Source organism: Micrasema longulum, unplaced genomic scaffold (assembly GCF_059751315.1).
Source record: "Micrasema longulum isolate JH-2025_06_02 unplaced genomic scaffold, ASM5975131v1 h1tg002312l, whole genome shotgun sequence".
Lineage (NCBI taxonomy): Eukaryota > Metazoa > Arthropoda > Insecta > Trichoptera > Brachycentridae > Micrasema > Micrasema longulum.
This window is the reverse complement of record NW_028279464.1, coordinates 180,870-198,383: the sequence shown is the minus strand read 5'-3', so window position 1 is coordinate 198,383 and position 17,514 is coordinate 180,870. Positions and strand designations below refer to the sequence as shown.

Sequence of the window (17,514 nt, the reverse complement as noted above, 5' to 3'; positions counted from 1 at the left end):
TTTCACCGAGACGCAGACGAGAATGAAAATACATTTTTTGAAATCATTAACTTACCAGAACCAGTTTCAATACTCTCAGAGTCTTCTTGCTGCGGCCACCAGCCCTGCCACAACCATAGTCTATCTCCACAGTCTAGGAGATAAAGACCTGAAAAATATTCAATTTAAGGATGGAAAAAATCAGCGCAAAAGAAAGCACCAAGTTGTTTATTTGTCAAATGAATGAGAAGCTCACATTACATCTTCGCCGAGAAAGCCATGTCAATAATTTATTTGATTAAGAAAGCATTCCAAAATATTACTCCAGAGATATTCCTTATACCAAGTATGCAGTCCATACTTCACTAAAGACGTCGAGCTACTGGGAAAAGCCCAAAGATGTGCTACGAAAATCCAAAAATTACTCAAAAGGATGCCCAACCACAGTAGATTAAAGGCACTAGGACTTACATCATTGTAAGAATGACAGAAGAGAGGGGACTTGATATAAATTTATAAGATACAAACGTACCAATTAAATACCAACATTAATTTACTGGGTCATAACTGGAAGCTCTAACGTCCACAATCTCAAGAAAAACTACCTTTCCAGCGAGGTGGTTTCAGACTGAAATAAGTTGCTAAACCTTATTGTCCGTTCCATTTCAGTCAACTAGTTAAAAAAGCTTTTGGATGCTTTATGGATGGAAGAAAAATGCAGACAAAAAGCAGTACACGAGGTGCAGACCAGCAAAGGCTGCCTAGATATAACAAATAATATTAATAATGATAACTTACCTGGTTGAGAAGCTGAGTATAGCTCTTGCTGGGAGAACGGATAAGCGGTCACAAGAGATTCATGCCTCAGTGGAGAGAGGACTTCTATAGCATCAAACTGGCCAGAGAGATCCGTGAAGTGGAAAAGTCTAGGTGTCGTTGCGACTTCCATCTCTTCAGTCTTATTCTGTTTGTTCACAAGGGAATGGTACAACTCTCTATTGGCCCCACCCAGAATATCTATCACAGACTTGGGTTCATCGTCTTCCTTCACCTCTGTCACCTCAACTTCGGACACATTGGAATCGAACAATTCGGAATTCTTCTTCAACGCCATTTTCTTAGCAGCCTCTAGAGCTATAGCCCTCGTATGTTTCAGGCTCTTGACTCCGTGCCAAACGTATATCTTGCCAGATTCAGATTCGACGATGATCATTGAAGCTCGACTTCTGAGTTGCCTCATTGAACAAGCCACTTGGACAAGATGAGATTCACTTTCGATGTTACCACGGACAGCGTACAGTCTGTGCTTGCTTTTCTCTAAGCCTTTCTTTCCTCGGTGGATGACTAGAGAACCTTTGAATAGGTTCAAGAATGCCAGAGGTTCGCAGCTTTGTGTGACGCGAACTTGAGGTCCTTTTTCGTGGTCGAGCTCCACAGTCAAGAGAGCTGCTGCCCCTTTTTCGTTAGCTGTTGCATCCTTTCCTTGCCAACAGAAGTATGCGCATCTATCTCTTCCGGTCAGGTTGTGTTTGGAAGGTTTACCGTTAAGTTCTCTTCCTGTGACAGTAATCTGATATTCCCACCTGATGATATAACTATCACCAGAATAAAACTCATTCAAATCTTCGGGATCAATTTTCACATAATCATACTCTTGAATTATCCATTTGGTAACTGATTTAGTTTTCACTTCGAAATGCCTCATGGTTTCTTTGTCATAGTAGTGAGTTCCCCTTCCTACATGAGATCCTTCTAATACGAGACTCGGATCTTCGTATTCTCTATTCCACATGACATCAACATTGCACGGCTTTATTTCGGCTGCACCTTTGAATGAATCTTCCTCTTCTTTGACTCGAATAACCCTGGTGAAGTCAGGCCAGTCCAAGAACTTTTCTTTAAAAAGAATAGTCTCCATGTGCTGGGTGACTTTGGTAATCATAGTCCAGGGCGGCCTCTCGGTATCTTTTTGAGATGTTTCCTTGAATTCTTGTCTGGCTCCGAGAACTTGATGAATATTTAAAGGACAGATGTGACAATCCTTATAATCATATCCTTCGTCCCACAGTTCTTGGGCAAGTTGAAATGCTCTCCTTCTGTTCTCGAGGATGGTGTTTTTTCCATTCCAAACATAGAGCTCTGATCCAAAATCAAAAACTAATATTTTTGATGGGTCGAGCATAGCAATCTTGGGTGTTTGTCCCCAATATTCTTGGATTGGAACAAGCTCGTCATCCGAGACTTCGTAACACATGTTTGTAGACATAATTCCAGTTTCGAAAATCTCATCTTCGTCCGCATTGCCAGCTGGAGTCGGGACAAAGTCCTCCACATCATTCTCGACTCCCAGAAGATTCCAGAACTGCTTCCACTGCCTCGGAGAGCGATGCTTCACCTGCTCATCTAGAGTAATGATGCTGGTGGAATTAACGCATCCCAGATCTTTCTTAGTGTGGATATGAAGGGCAATGTCTGAAGCGCGAGATCTAGAAATAAAGACAAAAAAATTCAAATAGAGTTTTTTATTAAAAGGTATGATATAAATGGATACAAGACAATAGTAAGGATATTATTATATTTTCCGTGCAACATCGGATAAAGTTTAAAATACGCAATTACTGAAAACAAGACCGCTGTGTTCTATGGGATAAACTGCGAGAGATTTCAAATAGAAAAAAAGAATATTCATAGGCAATAGGCTCTTATTATTTATAGTTCAAATCAAAAGTGGTAATAATTTAAATCTAATTGAAAAAAACATGAAAAAAATCACTCATATAATCAGTTCCCCTTCCTACATGAGTCCTTAAAATATAGCTTGATTAGAATGGCAGCTGTCAAACTAATTTCATTAGTGATGGGAAATTACTGATCACTGATCAAATCGATTTTATCAGTTATTTCATGCAATCGTGAAACCCTGTTTCCGAAAATTGATATAAAAAACGCAAAAAGAAGCCTATTATAGTGTGTTTAACACAATTATTCACCAAAAAATTAGACATACGTTTTTTTCATGAACAACATCAAATGAATTTTTTTTTTTTCGATCAATTTACATTGATCAATTTGTCCCATCTCTACCGTTCTTGCAAAATGATGTAACCTTGTAAGAACGTCGTTAATAATTAGGTTTATTTTAGTTTTTTTTATAGTTTTAAAGCTGATTTTATATATTAATGTTGATTTATGTTTCAAGCATTGTATTAAAAAAATAAATTAACACGCCAGATACAAATGATTTTTCGAGTGTCAATATAAACAATTCTTTTGACGTTACTACAAAGTTATGTCGTCGCTTTTTCTGACAACTGTCATTCTAATCATGTTACATTTTAAGGACTATAGCTCACGCAGCGCGAGCGAGAGAACCTCCCCTAACGAAGCTCAAAGAGCTACTGAGAGCAACTGGCAATAGTACTGGCTGTTGGCCTATGTGATGTGTTATGAGACGTAAAGAGTGTGTGAGACAATCGCATATTCGGTATTATTTTACTTCATCTAGCGCGACTTGCTACACATAAGTTGAATTGGTGATTTATTTCCGATTTCTAATATTTAATGCTTTTTCTGTGCCCAACAAGTATTTATTATTTGGTAAAAAATTGTTTTAACCAATATGTAAATGCATAATGGAGGAATACCGAAAATTTTAACCCAGTATTTATTGCAAGGAGACAGTGACAGAATATTGGATAGGTTTCATAAGAAACAGTGCGTATCACTTCAAGTTACTAAACTCTAAATACGTTACCTTTCGATGACATTGGAGTAGAGTCCAATATAGTTGAAGACTTGGTCCGGAGTAACCAGCACAAAGCAGTCTCCACTATTGACACTGTTGGCCACCGGCTCCACAAGGCGAACTTGCACTCGGCGCCTTCCCTTGACATGGATGAGCAGGATGCTCCCCGCGTCCCCGCCTGATCCCGCCACACCGAGTGGGAAGACTCCTGACGCCGTCTTCTTCAGGTGGACGGCGGTGAAGTCTTCGCGACTGGCGAGGCCGGCGAGGGCTTCGACTGCCATCGGAGAATTAACAGCGACTGAAAAAAAAATGTGCGAGAATAAAGTATGAGTTTTCCAGTGGTGCATACGGCATTGAATTTTCACTTCAATTGTAGTGTATCTGGATCATTTTTGTTTTCGACCAGTTTCAAAGCTACACAAGCTTCTTTATCAAGGTATACTTGACTAATGAATTCTATTCTATTTTATTTTTACAGTGATATTACATTATTGATACATATTATGGAGCTTATAAGTCAAGTGTTTTTGTCATGTTGTTCTTTTAATGACGGGAAGTGTGTAGTGAGATGGATACGATCTTTAAAACTAGACAGGGGTGGACTTGAGGAAATATTGTTTATTTGTTTATTTACAAAATGTGTGATGATGAAGTAAAAAATATTTGAGACTTACTCTTATCTTTTCTAAGCCTGGCGGCTTCCTTGTCGGCTACTCCGGTGGCTGGCGGCTCGGTGTACTCCTGGCGCAAGTCAGTACGCGCGGCCAGGGCGCGGAGCGGATTGCGTGAACCACCAGCGCGGCGAGTCGCGCGCACTCTATTCACCCCGGTCACGCTCAATCTGAAAACGTATTTCATATTTTATGATATTACTACTGTTTTGGTGAACAGTATTAGTACAGTTCCTCTGCTTGCACTTGTGTATAACATTGAAATATGTTTAGTCTCCCACCAGTCTGACGATGTCGGTCACGATGAAACCCGGTCACTGGTAAAATTATAATTAAGAGAGGAATAAAACTATATACGTATATTTATTATTCAAATTAAAATGCAGTTCTACCAAGAAATGTCAGTAGAAAAATTTTATCTATTTAGTACCATAATTTATACATTTCCTTAAACAAAATATTCGACAACGACTTTTTAAGGTACTTGTCGTTCTTGTTTCATAGTACAATAATAAAGTTCAGTGCTACAGGAAAATGCTAAAAAAGGTTTTCCGACGTGTGAAAAAAATTGGAGCATTTAATTATATTGCGAAGTATCTCAAAAATTTATAAAAAAAATAATAAAAATTAACTACTTTGAACGACGTCGGCCTCGTGGTGTAATGGTCAGCGCGTTTGCCTATCATGCAAGAGGCCTCGGGTTTGATTCCCGACATGGTTGATATGAAATATTTATTTAAAAGGGTGTTTTCACACTAGAATATTTCATAGTCCCTGGACTGGTACCTGAAGCGTAAGACTGATCACCTCAGCTTCATGTAACGAAATTGATTAAGATATGCTGCGATTGGTGTACCAATCCAGTGCCCTATGTACCATGAGTTGCAGAAAGGGAATGATGATGATGAATGACGTCACTAGTTCTCCGAAATCAAAGGATGATAAAGTGTTGTGATAGATTTCCGGTTTACGGGAAACCAACCCACTAATCAGCAGAACTCACCGAAGAGAACTTGTGATGTCACAGGCCAAGTAATATCAAAATCACAAGACTTTAAAAAATCATAGCGCTAATAATAAGATACATAAAAATATTTTGCCTTAATTTTTTTAATAACACTGAACTTCCTCATAAGCTTATTAAACTTACAGTTGCCTGGCTCCGCTGTCGATGGCATCCAGATCAATGTCCTCGGCGATCTGCTCCGTGTTGTTGTTATTGTATGGGATGAAGTTAGAAGCAGGAGAGTCCACCATAGTCTGGGACGCGCTGGTGAAGAAGGAAGTAAAGGTCTCGTCATCAGCCCGAGGCACCGGAACCGATGGGGCCACGCGACCTACAAAAATTATAAACTGTTTTACAGACTTCCTCATTATACGTTTCAGTTTGTCTCGATGGAGCAGAGTCCAAATAACACTAGTCAAGCTGTTGCTTCGCTTGAACAAATTTGAAAATGACAAAAGTAGCGTCATTAAAACCACTGTAACTTATAAAATAAACATTGGATTGTTGTGACATTTCAACACATAGTATTTAAAGGTTGGTCGTTTCTTAAAATCATATGCCTCTCACTGCCTCCACCTTCCATGGAATCATTTCTCTACAATACCGCAGAGTGTGTGCGGACCAACTACTGCTTACAAAATTATGACAGGAATGGTTGACTGTACAGAGCTGCTTGGTTTAATAACAATACATGTGCCAGCTAGGATTTGTAGACGGTACCACCTGTTTCATGTACCAATGAGTAAAACATCGTATGTTAAAAATGCTTTTTTTCGTAGGACTTTTTCAATGTACAATACAAAATTTAAAAATATAGATTACACAAACATCACTCTGTCAGATTTAAAATTTACACTAAAAATGTATTATGTAACTTAGTAGACATTATAATAATAAATATGTACATCTCCCCTCCCCTCCTTATCCTCTCTTCAAGCATTTTTGTCCTTATACCGCCCAATTTACAGTAACTTAATGTTCTTAAAATTAATATTTAAAAAATCTTTGATTATTGAGTACATGAAAATAACATTTTGATATGTATAAATTGTATGTATTTATTTGAAATGTAATATATTTTCTTTACTAACTTTGTATACTATGTGGAAATCTGTTATTAGTTCTGAGTTTATACACTATATCTGTTTGTTTACTAAAAATATGTATGTAGAACTGTTGATTTCCCTAATAAAATAAAATAAAAATAAAATATGGATTTGTCGATAGTAGCATTATTATTTAGTACAAAAATCAGATTTCAAGTTATTCAGAACAGAGGTCTGAGAAACATCCTTGGAATGAAATGAGATTCCCATGTCAAGGATATTTACCGACAGACAAAAATACTTCTATTCAAGGTAATGATGGCACTGCATGGCATCACCAACACTATTTTGATTATCATGAACTTTTCTGCTCACACAAATTTAAAATACACATTTAATCATGATATTCACAACCACAATACAAGAAACTCAAAAAAACTTCATGAATCTAAATTTTGCTCAAAGAAGTTCGGAACAAAATCTCTTGAAAATATTGGCCATTCCCAATTTACTAAAAATCGAAAAGTCATATAGTAAATCTAAAAGTGTAAATTAAAAAATATTACTTAAATCTTTAAGATAGCGATAATTTCTATAAATAGTCTAGACTATTGTGTTTTACGTTCCTAATATTAAGTTTTCCTTGTTTATATTTCATTTAAAATTGCTTTATTTTTTTTTTTTTTTTTTATTTATTTACACCTTTTATCAAAAATACAATTTTACATTCACTTTGCCAAGCCAACAAGGGTACATACCCCGTTCCAAACTAAGCAATTACATTCCAATATATGATTACAGTTAACAAATTAATAGAGAGCACAGACTAATAAAAAAAAAAAAACATACTCGTATACACATTTTGATACATATACATCCACACATACACATATACAGGGTGTTCTTTAAACCCTGTCACATCCGAAACCACGATGATCAGTATGGGCAAGAAGACATATTGGCATTTTTAAAAAAATATTTAGAACGAAGAAAATTTGTAAAAATAAAATATTAAAAAGAACAAATGGTTGCTAACTTCTGCAGGGGAGAAGCGAGAGGAGCGGTGTTAATGTTAACACGGTTAACGGTGTGTCAGACTCCCTCCTCCCTCCTCCTCGTTTCACTCTAGCAAAAGTTAGCAACCATTAGCTTTTTTAAATTATTTTTTTAAAACTTTATTCATTCTAAAAATTTATTTTAATGTGCCAATATGTCTTCTTGCTCATACTGATCATCGTGGTTTCGAATGTGACAGGGTTTAAAGAACACCCTGTATACACATATATACATATACACACATATATACACATGTACATACACACACACGTACATACACCCATGCGCATACACATACATACATTCATAAAACATAAGACAATTTATTTATAATGCGAAACTTCATGGTTACCATCTGTATATATATTTTTTTTAATTATTCTTTATTTTCATATTTTTTTTCGACATCCAGTAAGAATCTTCAATCCGTGGCATGCATCAGCTTTTCTTTATATTTACTACATTTAATTATTTTTAAAATTACCTCCATCAGATTTGGTCATATTATCACCAACACTATTATCGGTGGCCATGTCATCCACACCAGATACCGAGATGCTCCTCTTGAAGTCTCCGATTCCCGGTTTCTTGGGGGAAACTGGTTGGGACACGGCCGCTGTGGATATGGACTTCATCAGTCCGGCGGACATACCCTCGGCTCGACGGGACCTGAGAAATGATTCAGAATTCAGAAAACCATTGGATGACCAATAATCCAATATTACTAAATGTTATTAAATATTTATATATGACCACTTAACGACTTTTCTATGTCTACTGGTTTCGAGACGCACCCGTCTCTTAATCAGTGCATGTGCTTATTAAAATGCATATCGTGTTGGTTATATATGTTTGTGCAACAACTATGGTGAATATTTAAATTTGTTGCAACAGAGAGGGAAAACATTTTTGAGAAGGGGATATGGGAGTCTAGGCATTTACAAGGCTTATGACCTGTCATTGGCTGGTTTAAGTGGCCACTTTACACACTCTGTATGTAACATTCACCATTTTGCCCATGTTTGAACATCCACGTTTCCTCAACTCTGTTGACTTTTGTGAAGTAAATGAATTAACTACCTGGTGAAAGAAGAAGTATACAAAATTGGAAGATTGTTTTCAGGCGTTGTCTAGTAGGTGAATTGGTTCAGCCAGATGAATCTCACCCGCATGATAAAGGTTTCAGCTCTTTTACTTCAAAGTGAGCGGAGCTTCTTTTTCGTCTCTTTCAGCTAACGTCTGTGCCTATTTGTCGATGGTCATATCCTTTACCTGAATCTGTTGGCTTGTGGCGTTTTCTTCTCCTGTGCCGTGGTGACCAGGGCCGGGGCGAGGGGCGAGGAGGCCAGCACGCTCGGCAGGGAGGGAGAGTCCTTGCCCATGCGGCCCGCCACCGAGAACAGGGTCGCGTCGTGCGGTCCCACTCGCTTCCTCCATCCCTGCGGGGGAGAGAAAGAGACAAGACGTTAGACCCACAAAGGTGAAAAGTACATGAATCAGAGGTAAAACACATTTTCGTAAAGTTAAAGAAAAATCATTCATTTATATACAAAGAAACGTGGAGACGTGTCTAAACTCCGTAAGACTTGCACTTGTCTTATTAATTACTAGTATAACTAGTTTCGAGCTAAATAAGCAGACGATTATAGGACTTGCTCATCAAAAATCAAAACTTTTAAGTGTAAAAATGTGTGAACTTTATTTCTCCTTTTTTATAAATTCGCGGTATTACTTTTAACATTTTTGATACTTATAGCTGTATTGCTGTGTTTATTTGTTTTTTTATGATAACTTCTCAATATTTTAATTTGTATTTTAATTTTTTTTTTTTTAATGCACAAAATACACAATTTTACATAGACACAATTATATGTTTTTTATATCCCGACTTGTTAGAAAATTCCGTGTTGAGTCGGGACTCTTCGATATATAAATCAAAAATATTTATTTACATATTAAAACAATATTACAATCAAAACAATATGCAAAATAATCAAAACAATATACAAAATAATAATAGAAAAATAAAAATAATAAAAATTTATAATACATGTCGAAAATGGAATCAAAAGTTATGTAATAATACGTATGACAGTGATGACATACATATATACGATATACGTATATGGATAATAATGAAAATGAAAACAGCAAAAATGTTGACAAAGATTAAAAAAAAAAAAAATTAAATGGTTAATGTGTAATAGAGCATTATATTGATTATCATTTAACGTCATCTATTTTAATTTTTATAAATAAATTTTGTGTGAAAATTAGGTATGATTTTAGTTCTTAATTATGTTTATATTACTTTTTAAATTTATATAATTTCTCTAACGTTTCTCTTTGTAAAGGAAAAATAAGAAACCTGCTGACAAGCCAATTTCGCGGTTTAGTGGGTTTCATTATTTTTCCTTTTATATTTTTCTGTACATGTTTTTACCTTCGTAAATAAAAAAAAATAAAAACAAATATTAGAAATGCACGGATAAACTTCGGAGAAAAATCGGAAATTTTTCTCAAAATACATTCTTAAATCGGGGGCTTAGGGTCATAAGGGCGAAACTACAAAAAATGCTGTTTTGTGTTAAGTACTAATCTGATATCCAAACAAAATATCCTGTTAGTGACAAAAAGATGAAACTCATCCGATAAGTAGTTACCTAGATAAATTTGTGTGAAACTACAAATGAAGCGTTTTGTCTAAAGTCAGAAGAATAAAACACCTTTTACATCATTTTGTTAATTTACTAATGTAAGCGCAAGTTAGGGTCATATAGACGAAAGCGTAGTTTCATATTTTTGTCTCTAAAACATTTTATGCTCTATTAACTGTATTTTTTATTTTCTTTATTTGTTACCCTTAAAAGACAGTATTATTTTTTGAAAACTGTTTTATCATTTATCTCAAAACTGTGTTTTTGTAGTTTCGCCCTTATGACCCTTAACCCCCGAAATAATAAATGGTATACATTAATATTGTTTAACTGTATAGTAAATTAACTAGTGGTAGTAATAATATAGTTTATTTTTGCGTAAAAATGTCTGCCTTAAAACAGGTTGTACCTAGTTAGGCAGACTAGACATGATCCAGAGAAATCTTATTACCTATTGTGTATGTAGTAGATAAAAAATTGTTATATTCGTAAATAAACTATGATTATTATTAATATTAAGGAGTGAGACATACGCTTAAATTATGGCTTATTAAAAAAAAATAATGTATTAATGATAGTTTTAATTTGTAATAATATAATCAAATGTAAAATATGGTATAATATACTATGTTTTTTTTAATAAAATAATTGTTAATATAGGTTATGTATGAAACATCCGAAGCAATATATAAGAACTTGCTGACGAGTTGTATGCTTAAAATTCGGCAGGACTTTCATTTTATAATTATTGTCTAAAAAAAATTAAAAAATTTAATACATACACGAACAACGTTTGATGACACACACATGCCTAAAATTATTTTACAAAGAATCTAGAGCGTCGACCGAAAAAAGTAACAAAGCATTTTCTGTTTAACACAATACGTAATATTAATGAATTTTTATTTATTCAATTTTACAATACACCCAGGGGGCATTTACATAAATAATACAGGTAAGTAAAAACATAGTAAAAATAAACATAATAACATTTTTAACAATAAAGTACGCTGCAATCCAAAATAAAAAGTAAAATAAAGCGTTACAAAAAAGAGAAAAGATAGGTAAATGCAACATTATTAGTTATGTACAAAAAAATGCCTTTTTTTAAAAGTAGGTATACAAAGTGAGCACAAGACCGTTCCAGATGGAGAAAGACTGTTCACACAGTTCACAGACGAGCCATGCCTGGAGTCAGGCGTAATCACCATCCTCAGACATGAGGCACGGATTGAAGAGATATAAAGTGGAGAAATATTGTGCAAAACAAATTTATTTCAACAGGACGTTGACTTTTTAAATTCTTATTTAATTTTTGTGGGTGAGGGTCAGTGTCATGTAAGTTCCTGGCGTCTCTGCGACCTGAGTAGGTCTGCTGTGATTGGTCCCTGTAAATTAGTTTTTGACCTCTAAGTCCAGGTCTTAGAAGAGCCTGGCTACTGCCTAAAGGGCAAATGGTATTATTTTTTTTAATCTACTCTTAGTAACGAAATCGGATGAAAAATTCAGTGCAACGCTCTGGGGTGCATCAACTTCACCCCATCGTGGAAACATCCAGAACAAAAGAGCCAGACCTATAAAAGGACCACAGGGCTTGGTAACATAGTTCAGTTCGGTGTTCACCTAGTCACATCATCTAGTCACTCGTCAACATCTTGCTCAACTCCAACTGGTAAAGGCATTAAAAATAAATATTCATTTTTTTTTTCGAGTTTTCTATTTTACACATGCATATATAAAATCTTAAGAATGGAATGAAAATATTCTCGGTGCCTTAGATTTTATATAAAACTAGCGGACCCGACAGACGTTGCCTTAACGTTGGCTTGCCTGTTATTAGCTTGGAAAAAGACTTTTGATTGATAAGTAGGTACCTAGGTACTTGTTAACGATTGAATTCCAACACTAAAAATATATTTTTTTATATGGAATTCTTTTTGCAAATGTCAAACTCAGCTTTTCTCACCAACAGGGGTGCACTTTATTCATAAATGCGATTTTCTTATTTTATTTTAGCATTTTAAAAATTATTTTAGTATTACCAAAAATCCAGTAAAAAGACATAAATGGGAAGAAATTATAAGGAATGTAAGGAAAAAAACCTGATTGGGATCTATAAAAAGTCAAAATTGTTAGTAAACATTCAAAACCAAACTCTTTTTAAACACAAAAAAACAACATCCTTCAATTTTTTTTGTATATGCATTCTCGTCGAATGCAACCCTGGTAGGTCGATGAAAAAAAGATTTATGCTACTAACTTTTTTTTTACATATCCGATTGAAAAGTGCAATCACGCGCAGCGCAAAGATCTACATTTCGCTGAAAACCGCACGTAAATCAGTTAAGCCGTTCTAGTTCCAACTCTAATGTATGGGAGCGAAGTATGGAATTGGAAAAGTAATGACGAAAGTTGGTTGAATGCTGTCGAAATGCGAAATGTGTGGTAAAACGATGTATGATAGGTGCACAAATGTCGAGATCCGTAAAGTGTGTAAGGCTGAGACATGCATTATTGACAGAATCAAGAAAGGGGTGCTGCGTTGGTTTGGACATGTAGAGCGAATGGACAGCGAAAGAACGGCTAAAAGGATCTACGATGCAAATGTTGATGGATACAGAAAACGAGGAAGACCGAGAAAGACATGGCACGATGAAGTCCGTCAAATACTTGAAGATGGACATGTCAAAAGTAGGAATAATCGGCGTGCGTGCATGAGAAGATGTATGAATGTAGTGAAAGCGAGGTCTGTATGCCAAGATAGAGTGTTATGACGTTCTATCCTCTCTGCCTACCCCTACGGGGGGACGGCGTGATGGTTTGTTGTTGTTGTTGTTCAGTGACATCACACGTACATAATAATTATATATTTAATGATTATTTGTACCTGAGCGGATGTTTCCAATTTATTTCTTCTGTCAGAGATAAGCAGGTCTCCGGTTAAAACCGTCGAGTCCAACTCAGTTGCAATTCTCTTGTCATCTGCCTGTTGACTCAAAGTCTCCTGAAATAAATGTAAAAAAGCAATTAGTCAAATAAAACAAATTAAAACACAAAAAAATTCAGCAATTGATACATTACATGCCTTATACAAGAAATAAAATAATAAAAACAGAATAACTGTCAGTTGGATAAGGGAAACTGAAAATGTTTTCGAAAGATAAATTTTAAATCTCAAAAAGTTCATCAATCAATTGATTATAAGGAAAAAAGTTTCTGAGCATTTATTAAATCAATATAAAAAGTGGGTGACGAGGAATTCGATTTTAAATTCACAATGGTATTAAGAAAATTAATATTTTTTCCGGCCTAATTCGTATTCTGATAATTCCATTAAATTATTTGTTAATGGTAAGGATCAGTTTAAATTAAGTTCCTACTGTCACTGTGACTCGTGTAGATCTATTGTGATGGGTCCGCAAAAGTTAATTCTTGTCTTCAAAACTTAGGCCTTTGGAGAGCCCGGGCTGCGCGGAGGACGAGTTCTCTCAAATCTATTACAGCTTGCCCACCACATACCGCGCACCGCATCTGAGAACATGAGTCTCCTTAGCGATGCCCACATACACAAAAAAATAGCTCGTTGCCGAATGAGAGAAGCTGCCCAAAGGAGCTCTCTTCTGATCTTTGTGCTGAAAGAAGGTAATCTAGAAACACATAATATGCAACATCAATGAATTGAGTAAAGAGGGAAGTAAATTCTTCACTGACTGGGATTAAATTGATTGATCAATTCGCTGAAATGATTACAATGTTTTTGAAAAGCCTTAATATTCTTTTTGGAAGCCACCAGATCTGTTTATCCGACAGATAGTAGTGAGAAGCTCCATTCGGTTATAATAGAGCGGGGGAAAGGGATGTATTTCTAAAGCTCCTCCTCCAAGCTCAAGTCTTTCAAAGTATCGAGCTATTAGGTACGGGACGAGCACTCTGACATTCTTGGTTGAACCAGTGGTCCCCCGAAGATGCGGCTTGATATCAAACATCATAATTAGTTACCGCCTTGGCAATTTATTCCCTGAAAAATATTTGCTGCCTTGTAATCTTATCTTTGGAGCATATAAAATTTTATTTGACGCTAAAAAATATACCTACTGTAATTATTATTTGAGGATTTTTTAAATCAGAAGTTTGAATAAGGGAAATTTAAATCCTAGGTGTAGCATTATGAACCTATACAGTGCTGTTAGAAAATATTTATGTAAATTATTTTTAAAAACTCAAAACGTCTTTCAAAAATGTAGTTTGGAAGTTGATGAGTTTTCTTAAATAAAGAATAAATTAAATATGGCACAAAAACTATAAATCTCTGACAAATTTACCCAATTAAATTATTATTCATATTTAAAGCGTTAACTTTGTGGTCAAACGAGTCGAACACTTTTAAATGTCTTAATATATTACAATATTTATGAAGAAGATTTTAGAAAGGGGAATATAGAAGTCTAGGCATCTACAAGGCTTACGACATGTCATTGACTAGTTTAAGTGGCCACTTTATACAGTGTGTAACATTCACCATTCCGCCTATATTTTAATGTATATATTCCTTCAATTCTTTCATCGGTTGATGTTTGTGAAGTTAAAAGCTGAAACCTTTATTTATGCGGGTGAGATTCATCTGATTGAATTATTTCACCTACATACTTGGCAATGCTTGAATTTATTTTTTTCTCTTTCAATTTCTATACCTCTTCATGGACCAGATGGATTTATCAACAATATTTTGAGTGTCCATTTTTTGTAGCGTTAATATTAACAGCTCCCTCGGGAGTTGAATCCAGTAATTGTCTACAAAAATTTGGGCTAGTCAAAATACTGTTTTAAATGTCTATCGGTTTGGAGACATACCCGTTCCTTTGTCAGGAAACTTATTACACCAACATGCAAATCCCGACGAAGAGACGGGTACATCTCGAAAGCGTTATACACCGAAAAGTCAGTATGTGGTTATATACATAAAAATATTTACTGCCATTTATTAAGGTGTGTTAACTGGTTAGAAATAATTAATTTGACATAAGTAAAAATAAGACTCTGTTCACATCACTCAAATAATCCACTCAAAACATAGATATTCATTAAAATAATCACAAACAAAATGATGGAACTTAATATATTTTTCTTAGTGGTGGGGGTCAGTGCTATGCAAGCTCCTGACGTCGCTGCGACCTGTGAAGATCTATTGTGACGGGTCCCCGTGAACAGTTCTCGCCCTCCAAGCCCAGGTCTATAAAGAGCCTGGCTACTATGTGGAAGGCGAGGGTTTACATTTTACTAAATCTCCCCCTCCAAGCCCAGATCTGTAAAGTATCGGGCTATTAGGCAAGGAGCGAGCTTTTTAACATCCTCAGGTTTAACCAGTGGTCCCCCGAGGATGAGGCTCCTTATATTACAGAAAATCCCATATTATGGGCCTCCCTAGTATGTGAGTAATACCATCATGCATCGAGTAATTATATGCATGTATTAATAAAAGATTTTGATCTTGTTAATATTTTTTTCTAACCGATATTACACAAAATTATGAAGCTGTTTTACCTTCCGGCTTGCAGAACCAGCCTGCCAATGGTAATGCCAGTGGAAGAGCAATGTCTTTACTCGGGCGTACCTCTTTAGATATTGACACCTTTACTTAAAGAAAGTTCAGAGAGAATAGCTTACGTTTACTCTAATTACTGGTCTAAATTAATTGCATCGTTAATTTTACACGAGAAAAACTAACAATTCAATTTAAATGCAGAAAATATTTTAATAAACATAAAAGGAAGCTATCGTCTCTGAAGTTTCTTTCAGTAACATGAAAGATGTACATATCCGAAGAGAAACGATTGAGTAAAGACATTGCTCTTCCTACATAAGTATAGCATGCCTTGAAATTATTTTGTAATGTACATATCAAATGAATAAATTAAAAAAAAAAAAAAAATGTAAATATCGATGGTGGAAAGGAAAAAAGTCCCAAAAGCGACATGTAGCAGCTTTACATATGAGCCAATTAAAGCTTTTTTTATTTTTAATTAATTAATAAAAAAAATTGCATGACATGTGATTTTTTATATTGTATAGTTATTATTTTAGGGTCCACATAATTTAAATAAAAATTTAAAATAAGGGATTTTCTATTGATTATAAAAAAGTTTTATTGGTTATTCAGTAAAGTCAGCTACATGTCCCTTAGGACCGTCGATATGAGCAATCAAATCAACATTTAAAAAAACTTGGTAAATTTCAAAACTCTGGTTAGGTACTGTTAAAATTACATAATGGAGTGCCTTCTGCCAAAGAATTGTAACTCCGACTCTCGCTTGGGGTTATTTGTATTATTGTATGGACCAAACGTTTACAATATTATTGTGGCTATATTAAGCTCCAGTGCACAAGCAATGACCGGCTCAAATCCGGCCAAGAACAGCTGGCAGATGGATACTTGTGCCAAATTTATGAAAGCAATCATTTTATTTACAAGATATATTTAGCAACGCTATTCTTAAAATTACCTCCTGTAATGCGGAGAGCAAATCTTCCATACTCTGTGATAGTTTTACATCGCCAAGATTCTCAATAGGTTGAGTTATTTCCGTATCGCTTATAGCTTCAACAGATGATGATTCCGAATCGCTGGTTTCCTGAGTTTCTTCCTCTTCTTCATCTTCCTCTTCAGAAAGAAGTTCGACAACTTCGGACTGACTAAGATCTTCCGATTTTGTCAAAGTAAGTTCGTCAATATTTTCATTACTATTACAATTTTTCTCTGCTCTAACAACTGACATATTACCTTCGTCTGTGGAATTTGCTATCTTATCGATTTCTAACAAATTACAGTTTTCAGAAACTGAAGAAATAGATTCATCTTCACCGCCAGAACTACAATCATTACCACTATTAATTTGATTTACATCTTCAGATACAGGTTCTTTTATATCTTCATTTTTCGAATGATTGCTTTCTCTGTCTTCTAATTTTGACAATGATGAATCGTCAATTTCTTCTTCACTAGAATCAATTTCTTCATCAGATTCAGTGTCTTCATTAGATTCAGCATCATCATTACTTTCGATGGCTTTATTATGCTCAATGCCTTTTTCATTAGAGTTAATGTCTTCTTCAGAGCTAGATTGATCCGAATCTTCTGGTGAAATAAGTTCTTCATCAGAAATAAGGTGATTTTCAATTGCTACTTTATCAGTATCCCCGGATTCCGATAAATCAATATTAACTTCATAAATTCCTGTTTCTGTTGTATCTATATTACTTTCCGGTACGATTAATTCTTTTATATCGGTTTTACACGGTTTAAGTTTTTCAATATTCTTAGATTCATCAATATCTTCAACACTACAATTTATAG

At 35.1% G+C, this 17,514-nt stretch overlaps 1 protein-coding gene across 1 annotated transcript in view; it reads right to left on the bottom strand.

Annotated features, from left to right (window-relative positions):
* LOC148272506 (uncharacterized) overlaps positions 1 to 17,514 on the bottom strand; it is a 184,456-nt gene that overhangs the window by 7,167 nt on the left and 159,775 nt on the right. The window contains exons 10-17 of the mRNA XM_088239953.1: positions 13,051 to 13,167; positions 8,779 to 8,945; positions 7,991 to 8,175; positions 5,549 to 5,735; positions 4,402 to 4,568; positions 3,734 to 4,025; positions 778 to 2,465; positions 56 to 148 (exon numbers count right to left, since the gene is read on the bottom strand). Coding sequence (XP_088096079.1) covers positions 56 to 148; positions 778 to 2,465; positions 3,734 to 4,025; positions 4,402 to 4,568; positions 5,549 to 5,735; positions 7,991 to 8,175; positions 8,779 to 8,945; positions 13,051 to 13,167 — 2,896 coding nt within the window. The remainder of the gene's footprint in view (positions 1 to 55; positions 149 to 777; positions 2,466 to 3,733; positions 4,026 to 4,401; positions 4,569 to 5,548; positions 5,736 to 7,990; positions 8,176 to 8,778; positions 8,946 to 13,050; positions 13,168 to 17,514) is intronic.